Genomic DNA, 23,754 nt, shown 5'->3' with positions numbered 1-23,754 from the left:
ACTCAGCCTCGCAGACGCAGCACACAATGGAAGCTCTGTCGAAACCAGCCTCGCAGATGCAGCACACACCGAAAGAGACCTGAGTCCGTCGAAAGGACTCCGAGTCCGTCGAACCTCCGAGCTGACGACTATCCCCTCCGGCACAGCTTCTCTGAGCACCATCCTCTGCCGAGCGTATTAAAACTCGGCCATCGGCAACACAACCCTGAGGACTGGGGGCCTGTTCTTCCCAGCAGAGTCCCGGATCTCACAGCAGCAGCAGCAGCAACGAAGAAGAAGGTCTTCCTGGAATTTCCGGATGTTTCTCCGTGCTTCCACATCCGTTTTCAATCGATTATGATCGCGCACGGCACCCCACTTCACAAATAACAGATAATCAGTTCCGGAGTGGCCGCTGCAAGCTGCATCGTGCCGCCATCTTGGATATTTAGAAGCGTTGTTGAATCTTTTAGTAATTGTGACACAGTCTCAGGATGAAGGATGGGCAACTCAGGACTGAAATGAGGGGAAATTTCTTCATGTAGTTACTGAGCTCAAAATAAAAATTGGTCAGTTCCTGAATAATAAAGAGGTTGAAGGATAGGGGAAGAATGAAGGAAAACAGAGTGGAGACATTGGATCGGCTGTGATTTTGATGAGTGCTGGAACAGGCTCAAAGTATGTTGTATATTAAAAGCATGGCTGAATTTGCATTGTTCGTAGAGCCCTCTGTAACTGATAATCTTAGCACTACAATTCAATGTTATTCTGCTTATATGGTAAAACCAGTACTGCAGGAATGAAATTTTAGAACAGATTGTTACTTTATTACTCTTGACTGCTTTTAGCCACTGCACTTACCTTTACAGTCTCTCACTACCTTTGTATTTGCAGTAATATAACAGCATAAATACAACGTTAATCTTGCAATGAGTATTACACTATGGTTAACTTATTCTTTAACTTAAGATATATTCATTGTCAAATTAACTTATTGTATCTCTGACCCCGCAAATATATGGTATCACTCATGTGATAGTGATTTTGATGCTCTTAAGTACTCTGTAGTATTTAACCATGGATGAACAATACAGTGACTGAAGAGACAATTGCACTATGAGTATCCATGTTTTGGTGAGGTCAGCACAGATCATGGGTGAACGGGAAGCCAGCTGAGGTGAGAAATTGCTCAGTGAGGCGAATATGTAAAGACATGTAAATGTTTATTTAAAGTTGCCTTCTTCTTTTCACATTTTTCGTCACAGGATTTGTATCATCAGTCTTATGACTGTGTTTGTATCATGTTTGCCTCAGTTCCTGACTTCAAAGAGTTTTACACAGAATGTGATGTAAACAAAGAAGGACTTGAATGCCTGAGACTATTAAATGAAATCATTGCAGATTTTGATGAGGTAACTACATTAAAGTGGTTTTATTTTAACTGGCATTTAATCTATTTATGCTTATGGTATATTCAGCTAACCTTTACAGCTTCTTTCCACTGTCATTTTGTTTTTCTGCAGCTTTTGTCAAAACCAAAGTTCAGTGGTGTTGAAAAGATCAAAACTATTGGGAGCACCTACATGGCTGCTGCTGGCCTTAGTATTGGCACAGGTCAAGAAAATAAACAGGTAATCTTGAGTTGCTCGTACATTACCAGCAGTTTCTACTGGCAGCTTACCGCATTCAGACTCGATTGGCGAGATTGTCTCGGCCATTAAGTTAGGGTGAAGGGTCTGGGCATACATCTGAGTACATATGTAGCCATTGACATCAATTTACATAGAAAACAGTCTATTTAAGAAGTAGAGGAAAGAAAACTAATGTTCAAAGTTACAGAAACATCTCCCAGTAGCAAAAGGTTACTTTGCCAGAAGTTTAACTTGGAGGAGAGTGAAACATACTGTAATACAATCTTGGTCACTTAGAGCAATTCTGTCAGCAGGTTCAACCAATGGTGCCATTACTCAGTCACATCCAATGTACCCTCTAATTTGTCATGACCAGTGTGCACAAAAATCTTGTGCTGTGCAATTTTTTTTGCCCAGTGACAACAACATGTGTGCACTGAACAATTCCTTCAATAAAAACAGTATAAGTAAGCCAGTTGTAAAATCTGTAGACAAAGCACCACAAGCTCCACATTGTCAACACCGTCCATATCAGAAATGGAAACATGATTGTGTACGATCGTGAAATATACTGAACTTGGCACCGAAGTAGAGGGTGACAACCTTTTGTGAGCAGTTCAAATTCCTTTGTGTGCTAGTAGCAAAAGATGTGTGTGTGCGTGCACACCTGAGAAGGGGACATAGGTCACATCCACTCTGTCACAAAAGGGCATTGTCACAACATCTGGTATTAATCATTAAAAACACTTAAACACATTGAGGGTTGCGGGGAACTAAAATAATTGCCCATATGCACTTAGTATTTTTTTGGGATCAATTTTTTTAATATGTTAACAAGTTCTTGAATGTTTTCCGGATACTGCAAACCTTGAATAAGTTAAAGCATCACACTTAGTCATTCCTAAACTTGGCTTTCTATTCCAAGTTCACTTTATCTTATCTCAAAAATGCAAAAAGGAACATGTCTAATAATTGTGTTCCCAGAAAATGTCCTATTATTATGAGTATCCTGTTCAATATGTTTTTGTATCAATATATTCCTTTATTCCTTTAATTTTTTGAACAGTTATTTAAATCTTATTCAAGGAACAAGGATGCCTAGATTGTTCACATGTGAATCTGGGCAGGTAATATTGTTGCTTTTAGAAGCAAAAGCAAAATGCTGCCGATGCTGGAAATCTGAGTTGAAAACACATCTAGTTTTGAGATGAAAACAGGACAGACTAGTGCAGGACCTGTGCTGTGAATGGTGGGGCATTAGGGAATGCAATGAAACAGAGGGATCTGAGACTATAGGAGCATAGCTTATTGAAAATAGCATCACAGGTAACGGTATTAAAAGTATGTTTAGCATGCTGGCTTTCGTCACTCGGCATTGAGTATAGAAGATGGGACTTTAAGTTGCAGTTGTACAAGTCATTAGTGAGGCCTCACTAGGAGTACAATGCACAGGTTTTGGCATCTTGTTACAGGAAACCTTGGTTAAACTGGGAAGAGTACAGGAACTACTTACAGGGATGCTGCCAGGGATAAATTGGACAGATTACGTTAGACTCAGATTTATTTATCACGTTGCAACAAAACATTCAGCGGAATTCCTTGTTTTTGTTAACAATCAGCACAACCTCAGCGTGTGCTGAGGCAGCCTGCACACGTCGCCACACATTCTGATGTCGGCATAGCATGCCCACAACGTTCAGCGGAACCACCTGAGCAGCAGCGACAATTTAACAACAGAAACAAACCAAAAACTCCACAACAAAACAAACCCCTCCCCCCCTCCCCCATTCCTTGGAATGTAGGGAATGAGGGGTGTGTAGAGCTAAATGTTTATATTCATATATGGTGGATGGTGACAATGTTTACCCCCAGGTTAGGGGAGTCCAGACCTACAGGCACAGATTTAGGGCGAGTGTTAAGAATTAAAAGGGACTGGAGGATCAGAGAATGGTGAGTATATGGAATGAGCTGCCTGAGGCAGTAGTCGAGGCAGTTAGAATTTAAGAAGCGCTTGAGTAGTTACATGGAGGAGTGGGGCTTGTAGAGATATGGCCGAATGCAGTCAATTGGGACTAGCAGGCTGGGCTCTGTGGTTGGCATGCACCAACAGTGCTCTAGTGCACTGTTCACAATATCCTTTCTCGTTGTAGAAACCACACGTTTTGTGGAGCACTTGTTTAGTCCACTCGGGCGACTGGCTGGCCGCTCTAGTTAACCATCTCACTTCCACTTTGCCCTTTCTGCTGCCTGCACTGTCGTAATGAGGTCCAGAGGAATGACACCTGCCTGTGCATGTCACCTCTGAGACTCAGTACGGAATTCTCCAGTTTAGGGTAGCTTGCTCTTTACAGGTCTGGCCAGTTCAGCCTGTCATCAGTCTTCTATAGTCTGGCCTACAGGATGTGTTTCAGAGCCTTGCTCATCAGAGACAAAGGAGTATAATCTGTTTCTTCACTGCCAAGTTATATCATCCAGTCTTGCCTTATGAGAGACACTCCCTTTGTTCTACCCAGGCCTCTCCTACCTTCTTGTTGCTGAAAACTAATTTGTTTTAATCTTTTCTCCAGTTCTTCTGAAGAGTCTCTGACTTGAAATTAAAAACTTAAAGTGCTGGAACTACTTAGTAGATTGGGTAGCACTTGGGCAAGTCAAACAGAGCTGATATTTCCCTCCTAATACATGGCTACCTTCTGTTTTTATTTTATCTTGGCCACTTTCATTTCAATGCCAGTGACAAGATGGCAATTATGTCATGTAATTTTAAAAAATCCACTTTATTGAGTCTAGAGAGAAGTTAAAGCAATGTATATTAGTGCAATATTGTAGTGCTTAATTATTCAGAATAAAACCAAAAAACGCTGATGTGTATTTTTCCTCCCTCTGAAAGAGAAGGCCGAGCTTTACTAAAGGAGATGATATTGTGCATTTCTAACAGTTTTTGTTTTTATTTATATTAGTCTTTTACGGAGTGGTGACAATGGATTTATTGAGAATATGAAGTAGCACTGGTGGTTTGCTGCCTCTTTCCATTTAGTGATAGAGTGGTACAGCACAGAAACAGGCCCTTCAACCCATCGTATCCATGCTAGCGTTTTTACCCATATACATTAGGCCCGCATCTCTCTGTTCCTCCCGTACTGAAGTCCTTCTATCTGTCATTTCTATATAGTGATGTCTATGCCTGTGATGCTGCTGCAAGTAAGTTTTTCACAGTACCTGTGCTGAGGGCTGGATTGGAAATTGGAACACCCGGAGGAGACCTACAAGGTCACAGGGAGAGCATACAAACTCCTTACAGACAGTGGCAGGCATTGTACCTCGATCTTACAGATGGCGTTGTCAAGTGTTGCGCTAATTGCTACACTACCATGCCACCTGCACTTCCCTCAAATCCCCTTTAAAACTTCTTCCTCTCACCATAAACTTCTGTGATACAGCTACAGTGAGAATAAGATCCTGACCATCAATTCCATCTCTCTGTGTCTCCTATAATTTGCGATACTCAGATAGGTCGCTCCTCAGTCTCTTCCACCCCAGGGAAAACAAAATCCAGCCTAGCCAATCTCTCCTCATGAAAAATGGCCTCTAGTTCAGGCAACACTGGGGTGAATCTCCTCTGCACTCTACAAACAAATGCTGGGTCCAAATACTCAATTTGAATGTCAATTCCTTTTTATTAGTCCTGATAAAAAAAATGCAGGTGCTGGAAATGTAAAATAAAGGCAGAAAATGCTGGACACACTCAGCAAGTTAAGCCAATTCTGTGAGAAACACAGTATTTCAAGTCAAAGAATGATTTGCAACATTTGTTCTCTTTCTATTCCAATAGATGTGGCCTGATTTGTTGGCATTTGCAGCACTTTTGAATTTTTACTTGGTACTTTTGATGTTTTGTGGTTACCCTTTATCATTTTCCTGTTGCGTGTTTAAAATGTTGCCACCTTATTGTTTTGACAGGATCGTGAAAAGCCTTGTGCTCACATTGGCATCATGGTGGAATTTGCCACTGCTCTGATGAGTAAGCTAGATGGCATCAACAGGCATTCTTTCAATAATTTCAAACTACGTGTTGGTATGTTATATTCTATAATTCTTGTCGATTGCTTTATTAATTGTAGTTAATAATGCCGGGCAGTTAGTCATAAAAACGTTTGCATGCTGGAGTATTTACAAATAGTACCAAAGACATTAAGGCAAAATTCAGGAAAAAAAATCAACTATTAGAATATTTTTATAGTAGTAGCAACATTATCCAACTAATTTTTATCCACTGGGGTAAACGGAAAAATTATTATTGAAAAACAGATATCATTAATCATGTTATTAATAATGAGACTAGTTGCTCATTAGAGACAATGTACCTTCTCCATCCTATAAAATCATATATTACCCCCAAAGTCTTTTGATTATTTCTTCAGTATGCAATTTTTGTTCTGGACAGGAATAAACCATGGGCCTGTGATTGCTGGTGTTATTGGAGCACAGAAGCCTCAGTACGACATATGGGGGAACGCAGTTAATGTTGCTAGCAGAATGGAAAGTACTGGTGAACTTGGTAAAATCCAGGTAAGGGTTCCTTGTGGGTGTGACTGGGAATTTACTTCAGGTGTTGTGTGGAGTTTTGAGCAATGATTAGGAAACAGCATCCACGTACATTCTCCTAGCCTGGTAACATCCTCTTACTGTACTCTGAACATAAAGACATTAGTCCACTATAAATATAGTTTCACATTAAAACTATATTTGTTGAGTTTATATTTTTGTGATTGATTCTGATGCATTTGAAATGCAATATGGAGCACTATGATTGCAATAAAAGTACATTTGTAACTATTACCAACATGTGTGCATTAGACATTTCCAATAATATATAAAATCTCCTAGCCTAAATTTTGGGTCACTGCACCCACTAGAGAGGCATTGACTGTACTTTGATGCACTTGTCTTCTCCTGTGTGTTCTTACTCTTTCATTCATTTCTGCTTCGATGGCCATATACACGTGAGTGGTCTTTTATCAGAGAGTAATACTTTATATCAACTTTCTCCCCCTTAGGAAATGTAATGTGTTTTCAAATTGGTATGGTATATGCATAATACTACAGGTTGAGAAACCCTTATACAAAAAAATCCAAAATCCAAATTTATTTTTGAGCACTGACATGATGTCACAAATGGAAAATTCCACAAGATACTGGGCTGGTCTCTTCTCACCACAGACAGTTCAGAGAAGTGACGTCACATGCACTAAACAGAGGTTAATGAAAAATGGAAAAACTGCATAAAATTCAAAATGAAGATCTCAATCGTGCGCCATCAGCATTGGAGTGAACATACACCACTTAACAGTATGCTGATCATGAAACAAGCAAAGTGAACTGAAAATTGAAGGTAATTGTGAATATTTAGATTTTTTTGAAGAAATTTAAGAAAAGGCACAGCATTAAAATTTTAAAGTGTACAAAAATCTAGTACCAGAACAAGTCTAACAGAACAGAAGAGAGCCTAAAGAGCAAAGCTCCAGAGATCAAGACAACTAAGAGGTGGTCACAGGAGGTAGAGCAACAGTTACGTGATTGCCTTGTGTCAGTGGACTGGGTTGTGTTCAAGTACTCACTGAGGATCTGAATGACTACACCAGCGTTATAACAACCTTTATTAAAACAGCTGGAGATGAGTGTGTCTCCATAAAATTTTCCCCATTCAGAAGCCCTGGATGAACAATAAATTTGTGGAGAGCCAGATCAGAGGCATTCAAGTTTGGAGAACTAAAAATGCTCCAAGAGGTGCAGCATCTCTGGTGTGAAGTGGAGATTCCGGACTATACTGGATCCAAAGAGGGGTGCTTGACAGCTGTGACAGGGTTTGAATGCCATAACCTCCTACAAAGTTAAATCTTGTGACGTGGGGGACAGAAGAGTTTCACTTCCAGATGAATTCAATGCCTTCTATGCTCACTTTGACCAGCAGAACAGAGAGGAACCATCGCTCACTCCCACGTCTCCTGATGATCCTTTGCTCTCAGTATCTGAAGATGATGTGCAGGCTGCAGCACCATATTCTTCAAGTTCGTTGATGACACCACTGTTGTGGGCTGTATCAAAGGGGGTGATGAGTCAGCATACAGAAGGGAGATTGAAAACTTGGCTGAGTGGTGTCATAACAAAAAACTCTCACTTAATGTTAGCAGAACCCAGGAAATGATTGTAGAATTCAGGAGAGGGAAATCAGAGGTCCATGAGTCATTATTCATCAGAGGATCAGAGGTGGAGAGGGTCAGTACTTTAAATTCCTGTGTGTCACCCTTAGAGGACCTGTCCTGGACCCATCATATAAACGTAATTGCAAAGAAAGCACAACAGCACCTCTACTTCCTCAGGAGTCTGTAGAGATTCAGCATGTCATCAAAAACCTTGACAACCTTCTATAGATGTGTGGTGCATTACAGCCTGGTATGGGAACATCAATGCCTTTGAGTGGAAAATCCTACAAAAAGTAGTGGATTTGGCCCAGAACATCACAGATAAAATCATTGAGCACATCTACATGAAATGTTGCCATAGACAAGTAACATCCATCATCAAAGATCTTCACCACCCAGGCCATGCTCTTCTCTCGCTGTTGCCATCGGGTAGAAGGTAGAAGAGCCTCAGGGCTTGTACCACCAGGTTCGAGGACAGTTACTACCCCTCAACCATCAGGCTCTTGAACAAAAGAGTACAACTATACTCATCTGTTGAGCTGTTCTTATAATCAATGATCTCACTTTAAGGACTCTTTAACTTATTTCATGCTCTCGTTATTTATTTATATTTGCATTTGCACAGTTTGTTGTTCATTGATCCTGTTTACTGTTACTGTTCTATAGATTTGCTGAGTGTGTCTGCAGGAGAAAGAGTCTCAGGGTTGTATGTGGTGACATGTATGTACTCTGATAATAAATTTTACTTTGAACTTTTGAAGTCTATGATGCTGATTGTTTTAATACCTTACATAATTCCCCCCCCCAAAAAGTACAATATAAAGACAGTGTAATCAAAACACAGCATCGTAGACGGAGTCTGAAAGCCTGTCATTGTTTGTTGTTGTTCAACAGCTGATTCGGATATTCTCCCGATGTTGCTGTGCTACTTTTGTTACTCTGCACATATTATATTTTCAGTATATTAATGGTATGTAATAATTTTACTGTTAAGTACACATGTGTGATGAACTAGTGTAAGACAAAGGCAGCTTACCAGTAGTAGATAAATTCAGTGTCGGAAATGATGGTGAACCTAATCTATCTCATTATATATTCCAAAATACGAAAAAAATCCAAAATCTGTAACACATCTGGCCCCAACCATTTTGGATAAGGTTACTCAACCTGTAGTATAACTTTCGTTATAGGAATAAGATAGTTCCAACATAGTTTTATTCAATAACTAGAATAACTTACAAGATTACATTTAGTTTGCAAGAAAAGAAGAATAAGAGGTGTGATCTTATTGGAAAAGATATAGACGTGATGAAGGTAGATTTCAACTAGGACCTCAGATGAAGGACATTATTGTCAACTATCAAGGGGCTCAGGAAGGTAGGGCGGGTGTGTTTGACTGTTTTGGTGGGAGTAAGGTCAGGGGAACTATAGTGGGTTTCTGGACAAGCTTAGAGAGTACAAGAGGGGAGATCAGAAAGTTGCTAGTAGACGTGCCCTGATATCACTATTTTCTAATTTTAGGTGACAGAAGAAACTTGCAATGTTTTGCGAAAACTAGGATATTCTTGTGAATCTCGAGGACTAATCAGCGTGAAAGGGAAAGGGGATCTACAGACTTATTTTCTGTGCACTGACATGAACAAGTCACACTGAATCCTAGACTGACCACATACCAAGTCACTCACACTGAATGCAAAATGGACTACTGAGTTCTAGTAGCAGAAAGTGATATTTCCATTCACCAAAAGATTGCCAGTTGCACTGTAGGCATTTATATGTATTTTTAAGAAAAATGTCAGCAATAAGTGTTATTTTCAAATATGAAAAACACAAGATTAATACTGAGATTTTTATTTAAAATTTGAGATACAAGAAACTTTTTAAATAACTGTGTGGTTGGTTCATGATCTCTTAAAACACATTAAATTCCACTGCCTATTGTAATATGGATGATAATACAGAAGCTATACTTGGAAAATGCATTCAGTCCAATTTTGTTTAAATTGTGGCAGTAAGTCTTTTGCTGTGTTTTAGGTCTGAATTATAACGTACATATAAATATGATACAAATGGATTGCAAAATTGTAAATGCATGTGATACCATGGAGATGTTTATATAATTTTTTTTGGACTTTGAAACTGAACAAATGCATTGTCAACAGGATTGTTCTTGTCTAATCAGCAGAGTTGTTACATTACATAAACGTGCTCTTATCTGTGTTCACTTTTTTAAAATAGTTTTGAGAGCTGTAAACTGTACTGCCACAATAAGTCAATAATGTAGTGCTTATTATCAGCTATTACGAAGTTCAAGTCTGTCTTTATTTATATTCATTTCTCCATTATCGTTTGCTAACAAAAATCACTTCAGACATAGTGCTTGTTAGGGATTATTCTGAAGTTATGTAAGTATGTAAATATAGCAGATATTCATTCGAGGAAGAACCGGTCTTCTGTTCATAATTGTAAATTGCTAGCAGTAAATTGAAGTTAATCTGGTCCGCAGACTAACAAATATGGTTTGCAAAACGGTGACCATGAGATGTTTACATGTGAGTTGAATAAAGCGGTTGTGTTAATTGCCCTGCAGCAATCCAGGCAACTATGGGCTGAAATAATTTGCATAATTTTAAATAAGTTCAAGGGAGTTTTCAACAAGGAAAAATATTTGAACATTCAAAGTTGTCTCCCACTGTAGATATGCAACTCGAAGGAAGTGTTGTCAACCCAAAGTATTAAGGGTATTGATGTAATTGTAACTATTGAAACCATATTAAATCACCTAATCATAGATCTTAAGTGTACAGTATAAAAATGTGATGTACTTGAGGGTTTGTGAGTCTCCACTGAGATTGTCTCCAGAATGATGCCTGTATGTTGTGGAGAATAAAGACTTCTGTATCACCAGCTTCATTATCTCTCCAGTGACTTCGTTCACAGTCACCACATTTGGGGGCTTGTCCGGGATACGTTCATGACTCATTGCGTGGCCGGTGACTAAAGCGGTAGTACCCAACTTAGATCTCTTCAGGTCAATGATCATGGGATCACAAAATATCAAAGAACACGGCAGAGAGCTGAACTGGGAGGTATAAAAGTGTAAGTGTGTGTGTGTGTGTGTGTGTGTGTGTGTGTGTGTGTGTGTGTGTGTGTGTGTGTGTGTGTGTGTGTGTGTGTGTGTGTGTGTGTGTGTGTGTGTGTGTGTGTGTGTGTGTGTGTATAAGGTACTAGACATTTTTGGGTGGCTTGATGAGACAGAGCCACCTGTTGTGAAAGTGGTTACTGACTATTTGGGACATCAGAGGAGTGCATGTATACTTCGGGAGTCTGCATAATTGTTTGCGAGTGTGTATATGTATTTTAAGAATAAGTTTTTTTAAATTTTAGAGTAACAGACTTTTGTATGAAAGGAAATACAACAGGCATCAATGAGTTCAGTGGCACAGAAGTGGAATATTGCTGAGTACATACTCTGGTTTTTAAATATGTACTGTTTAATTTTACCCATCCCTTATATTTTGCTTAATATGGTAATTAGTGTGGAAATATTTGAGGGAGAAGTTATACCCACGCATATCTGTTGGGATGGCCCATACTGAGGTCAGGCAATGACAGATCGGGAATCCTGATGATCCGAGCCAGCCCTTGACCCTGATTACTATCATTCACAAGCCCTTCACCCCCAGGGAAAACCAGAGCATTTTGTCCAAGCTGCCCTCACTTAAAATCCTTTGTGGGAATTCAGAATTGTGTCACAAGCTTGAAGAAATGACTGAAATTCACCAGATCCATCCCACAGATATACGGTGCATGTACCCGAATGAAGTGCCCGAGGAATATGTGGGACAATGTGGCCCAAGGAGTGCAAGGTGGTCCATGGGTAACTAGCGGAATGCCAGTAACAAAGAGAGAGGTTGCTGCTTTAAGGGGGAAGTTGAGGCAGTGACTGAGAGGAGGTGAGAGTAACGGGCATTATGATGTCAGTGATTCAGAGAGCAGATGAGGCTGCCATGGATTATGTGGAGTGTAAATATGTGAGGAGTACTCAGGGCTGGGCAAAATGTGGCTGTGATTGAAGTCACTGGAGAGATACTGAAGCTGATATAGACGTCTTTATTTGTCACAGCAAGCGGGTATCACTCTGGAGACTCACACACTCAAAGGTACCTTACATTTCTATATCCTTAAGATCAATGGTAATAGTAGATGATTCAATACAGCTTCAATAGTTACAATGACGTTGACAATTTTAATACTTTGAGTTGACAGTGCTTCTTTTGATTTGCATTATCTACAGTGGGAGATGCTTCTGAATGTTCAAATACCTTTTCTAATTGCAAGCTTCCCTGAACTTATTTACAATGGCACAAATTACCCATAGTGGACTAGGTTCCTGCAGGGCAATTAACACAACCCCATTGTCTAACGCATCTGCAAGTATCTCGTGGTCACCATTTTGCAAACATATCTTTTGGTCTGAGGGCCATATAATTTCAATTTACTGCTTGTAATTTACAATAAGAACTGAGGACTGATTCTTCCTCGAATTAATATCTGCATAACTCCAGAATACTCCCTTGCAGTGCCAAAGTTGCTTCACAAAATCATGTTACTGTAGCTAAATCATTAGAAGTGTCTGAAGCGAAGGTACATATGTTTTTACATGACAGGATATTTTTAAAAGATCAGCAAATTGAGGGCTATGAGGAATTTGCACAGAAAAGGAGTTGCGGCCAGCATGGATCGGCCATGAATACAGTGAATGGCAGGGCAGGAAGCTTACACTCCTATTTCCTTAAGTGTTCTTGTGAACTACATGTTGCATTTTCATAATGCTGCTGCCTTAATTTTTTCAAAAATGTTGTGTCTCAGCATTTAAAAACTACTCAAGCAACTCTTTATTGACCCTTGATGTTAGTGCAATGTTGCTCTCTAACCAATTACTGTGTAATTTCTTTAACAGTATAGTGTTCAAAAAATGTTTCATGACTGAAACAATGTTGTAGAGTTTTACTTAATATGTGATCTTTTGACTGCACGGTGAAGTATCTTTGGTGTAATATGTGATTATGAAATGCATGAATTTCACTTTTAAGTTGAATATTGTGTGTGATTCTAAACACACTGTCTTAACTATTAACCAGTCTTATAAAAGTAAAATATAGTTGATAAGTATGGTACAGTCTTTTATTGTTGTTACAGAATTTTTCCAACATTTTGTTGAGGAACTGCCTTAGATTGTTGAGCACTGTAATATTGTTTGTCATAGAGATGAGGAAAATATTTTCAACTTATTTGTTTTATTTTGTATTTTTAATACCAGCTCATTAATTCTGGCTTTGATGATATGACTGTTATCTCAACTGTGTTGATAAGATGACAATTGAGTTAAAAAATTCTAGAAAAGTATGCACTGTATTTTAGGAAAAGAACAAAATTTAATGGATTTTAAAATTCTACTGTTAGCATAAAAGTACAAGAGAAACTTTCTTTTTTGTCATTTTCTGTGTTGCATCATTGCTTGCAAATGGGTGAAGTACGTTTTTGTGAATAATGAAGAAACAAACTTTTCTGATAATTCTGAGGAACTGTAACAATAAATCAGATCTGCAGCAGTACATGTTGAAATCATTGATATTCAGGGAACTTGAATAAAGATTAATTGACTTTGAATATGCTTAAAGATTAAATTTTCCACAGCAACAACACATATAGATAGTATCTTTAACATAAATGAGTCCTCAGGAAAACTAACAAACTGTTATACAGTGTGTTAAGGAGATAATGATGGTGCATTATAATCTTGGCCAAGGTCTAAGAGATTAAGAAGTAGATGTAAATTAGTTTTTCAAGGGAGCCAGCCAAGGGCCTTGGCAACTGAACGCAGAGCCATCGATTAAAATTGGAAATATCCAAGAGGCCAGAATTGGAGGAACTTGGAGAGTTGTAGGCCTGGTAGTGGTGATTTATATAAGAAGAGAGATCAAGGGATTTGAAAGTTAGGATGAGTATTGTTAAACTGAGGCAATGTTTTGCTGGAGGCCATTGTAAACAATGGCTGAAATATAAAAGGGTTGTAATGTCGAGGGATTGAAAGGCTTATCACATGATGAGTGACGGTTCTTGGCAAGTACTTATTGGAATTCAGAAAAATGAGGGAATCTCATTGAAACCTATTGAATCTTGAAATGCCTCAGTAGTGAGGATGTTTCATAAGGTATGGGAATCTAAGACCAGAGAACACAACTCTCAAAATCGAGGGACATCCTTTTAGAAAAGAAGAGGAATTTCTTTAGTCAGAGAGTGGTGAATCTCTGGAATTTGTTGCCACAGGCAGCTGTGGAGCCCAAGACTTTACAGATATTTAAGGGAGAAGTTGACAGATTTGGATTAGTCAGGGCCTGAAGGGATATGGGGAGAAGGCAGGAGATTGGGGCAGAGAGGGAAATGGTTAAGCTACGATGAAATGGCAGAGCATCCTCAATGGGTCAAATAGTCTAATTTTGCTCCTATATCTTGTGGTCAATGAGTGTGAGATAGTTTAAATTCAAACAGTCCTTTAAAGGTGAAGTTGAGAATTCCATTGCCATACCAAAGTTGATTGACCTAACGGGCACATTGGAAAATGTCGTCCTATTGCAATAATTTCTATTGTCTTTGCAGGATGTTTCCCTATATTGAAAACCATCTGCACTATTTTGCCCTGTGAGGATGAGACAGTAAGGGCAATTTTGACTCTTCAGAGTTGGGGGGGGGGGGGGGGAGGGAGGGGGGGGATGCATGTTGAAGAATTGCTGCACAATACATACTGCACCATCTCCACTAGGGAGCAGTAGAACAAAGTGCTTTTGCACATTGCTGCAAGAAATGTAAATACAGTGAGTAAAAATTTCTCTGCATATTCTCCAGATATTAATTCACATTATCCTTAATCACTCCCTTAGTCCGATGTTGTAGGATATTGAAACTATTTAACAGACCTCTTTGTTACTTACTCGCAAACAGTGCACATCTGAAAGCTGTGTTAAAACCACACAGATCAAGATTCAAGATTGTTTAATGTTTTGTGTGTGTGTATGTGTGTGTATGTGTGTCTGTGTGTATACATATAAAAAATTTAATGGTTCCTTAATAGACAATAGACAATAGGTGCAGAAGTAGACCATTCGGCCCTTTGAGCCTGCACCGCCATTTTGAGATCATGGCTGATCATCTGCTATCAATACCCGGTTCCTGCCTTGTCCCCATATCCCTTGATTCCCCTATCCATAAGATACCTATCTAGCTCCTTCTTGAAAGCATCCAGAGAATTGGCCTCCACTACCTTCCGAGGCAGTGCATGCCAGACCCCCACAACTCTCTGGGAGAGGAAGTTTTTCCGTAACTCTGTCCTAAATGACCTACCCCTTATTCTCAAACCATGCCCTCTGGTACTGGACTCTCCCAGCATCTGGAACATATTTCCTGCCTCTATCTTGTCCAATCCCTTAATAATCTTATATGTTTCAATCAGATCCCCTCTCAATCTCCTTAATTCCAGCGTGTACAAGCCCATTCTCTCTAACCTCTCTGCGTAAGACAGTCCAGACATCCCAGGAATTAACCTCGTGAATCTACGCTGCACTTCCTCTACAGCCAGGATGTCCTTCCTTAACCCTGGAGACCAAAACTGTACACAATACTCCAGGTGTGATCTCACCAGGGCTCTGTACAAATGCAAGAGGATTTCCTTTCTCTTATACTCAATTCCCTTTGTAATAAAGGCCAACATTCCATTAGCCTTCTTCACTGCCTGCTGCACTTGCTCATTCACCTTCAGTGACTGATGAACAAGGACTCCTAGATCTCTTTGTATTTCTCCCTTACCTAACTCTACACCGTTCAGATAATAATCTGCCTTCCTGTTCTTACTCCCAAAGTGGATAACCTCACACTTATTCACATTAAATGCCATCTGCCAAGTATCTGCCCACTCACCCAGCCTATCCAAGTCACCCTGAATTCTCCTAACATCCTCATCACATGTCACACTGCCACCCAGCTTAGTATCATCAGCAAGTTTGCTGATGTTATTCTCAATGTCTTCATCTACATCGTTGACGTAAATGGTAAACAGCTGTGGTTCCAATACCGAGCCCTGTGGCACCCCACTAGTCACCACCTGCCATTCCGAGAAACACCCATTCACCGCTACCCTTTGCTTTCTATCTGCAAACCAGTTTTCTATCCATGTCAATGTCTTCCCCCTGATGCCCTGAGCTTTGATTTTACCCACCAATCTCCTATGTGGGACCTTATCAAATGCCTTCTGAAAATCGAGGTACACTACATCCACTGGATCTCCCCCATCTAACTTCCTGGTTACATCCTCGAAAAACTCCAACAGATTAGTCAAGCATGAATTACCCTTGGTAAATCCATGCTGGCTCGGCCCAATCCTATCACTGCTATCTAGATATGCCACTATTTCATCCTTAATAATGGACTCTAGCATCTTCCCCACCACCGATGTCAGGCTGACAGGTCGATAGTTCTCTGTTTTCTCCCTCCTTCCTTTCTTAAAAAGTGGGATAACATTAGCCATTCTCCAATCCTCAGGAACTGATCCTGAATCTAAGGAACATTGGAAAATGATTACCAATGCATCCGCAATTTCCAGGGCCACCTCCTTTAGTACCCTAGGATGCAGACCATCTGGACCTGGGGATTTGTCAGCCTTCAGTCCCATCAGTCTACTCATCACCGTTTCCTTCCTAATGTCAATCTGTTTCATTTCCTCTGTTACCCTATGTCCTTGGCCCATCCATACATCTGGGAGATTGCTTGTGTCTTCCTTAGTGAAAACAGATCTAAAGTACTCATTAAATTCTTCTGCCATTTCTCTGTTTCCCATAACAATTTCACCCAATTCATTCTTCAAGGGCCCAACATTGTTCTTAACTATCTTCTTTCTCTTCACATACCTAAAAAACCTTTTGCTATCTTCCTTTATATTCCTGGCTAGCTTGCGTTCGTACCTCATTTTTTCTCCCCATATTGCCTTTTTAGTTAAGTTCTGTTGTTCCTTAAAAACTTCCCAATCATCTGTCCTCCCATCACCTTAGCTCTGTCATACTTCCTTTTTTTTAATGCTATGCAATCTCTGACTTCCTTTGTCAACCACTGTGGCCCCTTTCCCCCCTTTGAATCCTTCCTTCTCTGGGGGATGAACTGATTTTGCACCTTGTGCATTATTCCCAAGAATACCTGCCATTGCTGTTCCACTGTCTTTTTTGCTAGGCTATCCATCCAGTCAACTTTGGCCAGCTCCTCCCTCATGGCTCCATAGTTTCCCCTGTTCAACTGCAACACTGACACCTCCGAGCTGCCCTTATCCTTCTCAAATTGCAGATAAAAACTTATCATATTATGATCACTACCTCCTAATGGCTCCTTTACTGCAAGATCACTTATCAAATCCTGTTCATTACATAACACTAAATCCAGAATAGTCTTGTCCCTGGTCGGCTCTCGTACAAGCTGTTCCAAGAATGCATCCTGTAGGCACTCTACAAACTCCCTATCCTGGGGTCCAGCACCAACCTGATTCTCCCAGTTCACCTGCATGTTGAAATCCCCCATAACTACTGCAACATTACCTTTGCCACATGCCAATGTTAACTCCCTATTCAACTTGCACCCAATATCCATGCTACTGTTTGGTGGCCTGTAGACAACACCCATTTGGGTCCTTTTGCCCTTACTGTTCCTCAGTTCTATCCACACAGACTCTACTTCTCCTGACCCTATGTCCCCCCTTGCAAAGGACTGAATCTCATTCCTCACCAACAGGGCCACCCCACCCCCTCTGCCCACATTTCTGTCCCTACGATAGCACGTATACCCTTGTACATTCATTTCCCAGGTCTGATCTCCCTGCAGCCATGTCTCCGTTATCCCAACAACATCATAGTTACCCATTTGCACCTGAGCTTCAAGCTCATCCGCCTTATTTCTGACACTTCGTGCATTCAGATATAGAATTTTTAGCCCATTTCTCCTCTCTCTGTTTGAATCACTGCCTATTGTGCTTAACCCAGCTCCCCGAACTCTCATCGGGCTATACGCCCCTAGAATTTTGTTGTCCTTCCTAAATTTACTTATTCTTTCTGCACATTTAACTTCATGTTCCGACAGACCATCCCTCTGTACATGTGTTCTCCTTATCACTTGTTCCGCCTCACCTTTCTCTACTACACACTTAATATTCCGGAACCGTGTAGTCCCCACCTGTCCTTTATTCTTCCTCTCACTATCCTCTCTCACATTCTGGATCCCTGCCCCCTGCAAATTTAGTTTAAACCCCCCCAAGAAGCACTAGCAAACTTCCCTGCAAGAATGTTAGTACCGCTCCAGTTCAGGTGTAAACCGTCCCTTCGGAACAGATCCCACCTTCCCTGGAACAAAGCCCAATTATCTACAAACCTGAAGCCCTCCCTCCTGCACCATCCTCTCAGCCACGTATTAATCTTTATAATCTTTCTGTTTCTTGCCTTAAGGTTGTTATAACTTGGTGTGGTAGTCCTCATGCAGGATTCTCTAAAGGTTACTCTGCAGGTTGAATCAGTAGTGAGGACTAGAATAGAAAAGCAAGGTTGTAATGTTGAACCTTTATAAAGCACTGGTGAGGCCTCACTTGGGAGTAGTGTGAGCAGCTTTGAGCCTCTTATTTAAGGAAAGATGTGCAGATATCGGAGCGTGTTCAGATGAGGTTCATGAGAATGATTCCAGGAATGAAAGGGTCATCATATGAGCAGCAATTGAAGGCTCGGACTGTACTCGCTGAAATTTAGAAGAATGAAGGAGGATCTCGTTGAAACCAATTGAAAATTGAAGGGTCTAGATAGAGTGGATGTGAAAAGGATGTTTCCTTTGGTGGGTTAAGTCTAGGATCAGAGGAAATAGCCTCAAAATAGAAGGATGTCCATTTAGAACAGATAAGGAGAAATTTCTTTAGCCAGAGAGTGGTGAGACTGGAATTCATTGCCAGAGATGGCTGTGGAGGCCAAGTCACTTTTTAAATTAGCAATGGCGTGCGTTTCTGGGGAAAAATGAGGAAGGTGCAGGACATGTGTATTTCCAAAAATGAAGAAATACTCTAGTAGTAAAATAGTACAACCATGGCTGACAAGGGAAGTGAAAGCCATTGTAAAAACAAAAGAAAGGGCATACAACAAAACAAAAATTAGTGGGAAGATAGAGGATGGGGAAATTTTTAAAAACCTACAGAGAGCAACTAAAAGTATCATTAGAAGGGAAGAGATGAAATATGAAAGCAAGCTAGCAAATAAAATCAAAGTGGATAGCAAAAGTTTTTTCAAGTATGTTAAAAATAAAAGAGAAATGAGAGTAAATATAGGACTGTGAGAAAATGAGGCAGGAGAATAATAATGGGGGACAAGAAGATCGTTGATGAACTAAATGAGTATTTTGCATTGGTCTTCACTGTGGCGGATACTAGCAGTACGCCTGATTTGTAATGTGCAAAGGATGAGAAGTTGGTGCAGTTACTAATACAAGAGAGAAGATGCTCAAAAAGCTGAAAGACCTAAAGGTACACAAGTCACCCAGACCAGATGAACTGCATCCTAGGGCTCTGAAAGAGGTTGTGTTGGAGATTGTGCTGGCATTAGAAATGATCTTTCAGAAATCATTGGTCTCTGGCATAGTGCCAGAGGACTGGAAAATTGCAAATGTCACTCCACTCTTTAAGAAAGGAGGAAGGCAGCAGAAAGGAAATTATAGAGCAGTTAACCTGACCTCAGTGGTTGGGAAGATGTTAGAGTCAATTGTTAAGGATGAGGTGATGGAGTACTTGGTGACACAGGACAAGATAGTACAAAGTCAGCATGGTTTCCTTCAGGGAAAATCCTGCCTGACAAACCTGTTGGAATTCTTTGAGGAGAATGCAAATAGGATAGAGAAAGGGGATGCAGTGGATGTTGTATATTTGGATTTTCAGAAGGCCTTTGACAAGGTGCCACACATGAGGCTGTTTACCAATTTAAGAGTCATGGTATTACAGGACAGTTACTAACATGGTTAGAGCAATGGCTGATTGGTAGGTGACAGTGAGTGGGAACAAAAGAATCATTTTCTGGTTGGTTGCCAGTGACTAGTGGTGTTTTGCAGGGATCAGTGTTGGGACTGCTTCTTGTTATGCTCTGTATCAATGATTTAGATGATGGAATAGATGGCTTTTTTGCCAAGTTTGCAGATGATACGAAGATTGGTGGAGGGGCGGGTAGTGTTGAGGAAACAGGTAGGCTACAGAAGGACTTAGACAGATGAGGAGAATGGGCAAAAAAGTGGCAAATGAAATACAATGTTGGAAAATGCATGGTCATGCACTTTGGGAGTAGAAATAAATGTGTGGACTATTTTATAAATGGGTAGAAAATACAGGAATCTAAGATCAGAGGGACTTGGGAGTCCTTGTGCAGAACACCCCTGAAGGTTAACTTGCAGATTGAGTCAGTGGTAAGGAAGGCAAATCCCATGTTAACGTTCATTTCAAGAGGTCTAGAATATGAGAGCAGGGATGTGATACTGAGGCTTTAAAAGACACTGGTGAGGCCTCACCTTGAGTATTGTGAACAGTTTTGGGTTCCTCATCTTAGGGAAGATGTACTGGCATTGGAGAGGGTCCAGAGGAGGTTCACAGGGTTGATTCCAGGAATGAAATTGTTCTCATATGACCATTTGATGGCTCTGTGTCTGTACTCACTGGAATTCAGAAGGATGGGGGGTGGGGTGAAATCTCATTGAAACCTTTTGAATGTTGAAAGGTCTAAACAGAGATGATGTAGAAAGGATGTTTCCCATGGTGGGGGAGTCTAGGACAAGAGGGCACAGCCTCAGGATGGAGGGGCACCCTTTCAAAACAGAGATGCGGAGAAATTTCTTTAGCCAGAATGGTGCACTTGTGGAACTTGTTGCCACGTGCAGCTGTGGAGGCCAGGTCGTTGAATGTATTTAAGGCAGAGATTGACAGATTCTTGATTGGTCAGGGCATCAAAGGTTATGGGGAGAAGGCCGGGAACTGGGGGTTGAGGAGGAGATATAAAAAAAAGGATCAGCCATGATTGAATGGCAGAGCAGACTCAATGGGCCAGATGGACTAATTCTGCTCCTATGTCTTATATATAAAAATGGGAGTGAGACAAACAGTCCAAGAGCAGGGTTGGTGGGATCCTTCATAACCCTTTTCAGGCACATTTCTGTATAAATGTTCTTGATGGCCAGTAGGCTGATGCTGGTGATGTGCTGGGCAGTTTTGGCTTCCCTTTGTAGAGGATGAAAAATGGTAAGTTTAACTGCTTTCTTAATCAAGTCCTCTGAATTGCTATCCTGTAGTTTTAGAAAAGTTAATAGCAGATTTGTTTAAGCTGACTCTAGAGATGCTTTAATTGTTCACTTTTACACACTTCTTCTTTGAAACTAGCTATAGACTGACCTAATGATTATATTGATGATTTTTTTTTGCTGAGGAGGGAGAAGGTGGTGCAAATATTTGAACATCCTGAGAGAAGGCAAAATAAAATAATCGCATTGTGCTTTTGCAGCTCCCACATGGCTCAGAGGCGGGCTGTAGCTCAGCAGACTGAACACGTGCGTCCTTGCAAGGCTCCATCAATCTCTTCTGGATGGACACACCATGTCTCAAAGGCAACAGGTTGAGCTGCTTTTAAAACCCAGAGAGTAACAGTGACTCCCATTGCAAAGGCCCAGCTAAGACTAATCTAGGGGTAGTCACACTTCTGAACTAGGTAGAAATCTGAGGCCATGTGAAACATTGGACTCCATAGTTCCTTTCAAAATTTGCTGCTGAGAAGGATCCAGATCAGGGGTTCCCACTCTGGGGTCCACAGACCCCTTGCTTAATGGTATTGGTCCATGGCATAACAAAAGTTGGGAATCCTGAACCTAAAAGAGAGAATTAATGTAGCAGAGAACATGAAATTATATTGTATGTATATTGTGTTAAGTAACTGCAAGATAACAAGTCAGTTGTAGCCAGCTTGTTTATATGAAATGTATATTGTGTTTATATTATATGAAATGTATATTGTGTTAAGTAACTGCAAGATAACAAGTCAGTTGTAGCCAGCTTGTTTATTCCTGACTTAGGCCAGACTGCTAGTGTCACTAAGATGATTACATTGTCAGTTCTCCTGGTGCTGGCTTTCTCCATAGAACCATAGAACATTACAGCACAGAAACAGGCCTTTTGGCCCTTCTTGGCTGTGCCAAACCATTTTTCTGCCTAGTCCCACTGACCTGCACCTGGACCATATCCCTCCATACACCTCTCATCCATGTACCTGTCCAAGTTTTTTTTAAATGTTAAAAGGGAGCCCACATTTACCACTTCATCTGGCAGCTCATTCCACACTTCCATCACTCTCTGTGTGAAGAAGCACCCCCCCCCCCCCAATGTTCCCTTTAAACTGTTCCCCCTTCACCCTAACCCATGTCCTAGCCTCAGTGGAAAAAGCCTGCTTACACCCTGGGAAACAATACTGTAAGTAAGCACACATATAGATATGGAGAAGTGAAAGATTAAAATCCAAATATAAATAGGTGCGTACAGTTTTTAAAAAAAGCTCTGTAAAGGAAGGGAGGAAAAACAGTTTCAGATTCAGTAGCTAAAATATATCTTTCAATAGTGGGGCAGCGAATTTTGGGTATGTGTTACAGGCTTGAATTGAAGTAGCACTTAGAATCCAAAGGTTTTCTAAGTGTTCCTTGATAGATTCAAATGAAGTTGATAGATTCTTGATTGGTCAGGGTATGAAGGGATATGGGGAGAAGACAGAAGACTGGGGCTGAGAGGAAAATTAGATCAGCCATGATGAAATGGCGGAGCAGACTCGATGGACCAAATGGGCTAATTCTGCTCCTATATCTTATGGTCAAAGGGTTGTAAGGTTATAGATCATTGGGGAGAGGAAGAGAGTGAGATGCAAGTCCACAAAGGGGCTTGGAATGAGACAAAGTAAAAGTGTGCTGTTTCAAGACTAGGGACAGTAGAGGTCCACAAGTATCAATGGGGAAAGTTGAGGAGGGAGTAGGACATAGGTAGCAGAGTTCTTAGAGCCTGAAAGGTAGTCAGGATCAGAATCACTTTATTGCCAGTATATGAAACATACCAGAATTGAATGTAGTTCAGTGCCAAGCAAAAAACACAATAGCAATCAACAATTTACTAGACAATAGTGCAAACAGCCATGAGTAATCAACATTTAGCACAAGTCACATACTCGTATATCAACAATTAAACAAGTGTGAACATATGAACAGACTAATATAACATGAGAGCAGGAAAGACTACTGAACAGATTATGTGCAGGATAGTTAGTGAGTTTTGTTGAGAAACTGGATAGCTACAGGAAAGCTTCAGAGATGACGTGTAGTCCTGGTGTTGATGGACTTGCAGCGTCTCCCTGATGGCAATTTGGTGAATCGGTGACTGCTAGGGTGGGTGGAGTCAGCAGTAATTTTTTCAGCTGTTTTCTTCACTTTGGCAATGAGCAGGTCTTTTAATGTTGGTAGCTGACAGCCGATAATCTCCACTGAGTAGAGAGACCACTCACTGCAGCTTGGACTTGGAGAGGGAGGCGACGGCAGGAAACCAAATGGTGACAGAGGTTGTCAAAACACTGTCAATGATGGCTTAGTAAAAACTCATCAGGATACGTCGTGAGATAGTTGTTTCTCAAGCTGGCGTAGAAAGAACAATCACTGCTGGGATTTCCTATTGGTGGGGGTGGGCAAGTAGAGCATTGTAGGCAAAATCAATCCCCATTTCCATTGTCTTGATAGCACTAGTTCCAAGCTGTTACTAGCACACCATGCTGCAAGACCCCTTTCTGACAGCTGGTATTTTGGTATTTGAACAAAGT

At 40.6% G+C, this 23,754-nt stretch overlaps 1 protein-coding gene across 5 annotated transcripts in view; it reads left to right on the top strand.

Moving 5' to 3' along the window:
- adcy7 (adenylate cyclase 7) overlaps positions 1-13,483 on the top strand; it is a 166,146-nt gene extending 152,663 nt beyond the window's left edge. For all 5 annotated transcript variants that reach the window (XM_073070041.1, XM_073070040.1, XM_073070044.1 and 2 more), the window contains 5 exons: positions 1,245-1,391; positions 1,503-1,610; positions 5,568-5,682; positions 6,052-6,176; positions 9,332-13,483. In XM_073070041.1, the coding sequence (XP_072926142.1) occupies positions 1,245-1,391; positions 1,503-1,610; positions 5,568-5,682; positions 6,052-6,176; positions 9,332-9,463 (627 nt within the window). In that variant the 3' untranslated portion in view covers positions 9,464-13,483. The remainder of the gene's footprint in view (positions 1-1,244; positions 1,392-1,502; positions 1,611-5,567; positions 5,683-6,051; positions 6,177-9,331) is intronic.
- Positions 13,484-23,754: the final 10,271 nt, after the last annotated feature.

This window comes from Hemitrygon akajei, chromosome 17 (assembly GCF_048418815.1).
Source record: "Hemitrygon akajei chromosome 17, sHemAka1.3, whole genome shotgun sequence".
NCBI lineage: Eukaryota > Metazoa > Chordata > Chondrichthyes > Myliobatiformes > Dasyatidae > Hemitrygon > Hemitrygon akajei.
This window is presented reverse-complemented; position numbering and strand designations above follow the sequence as displayed.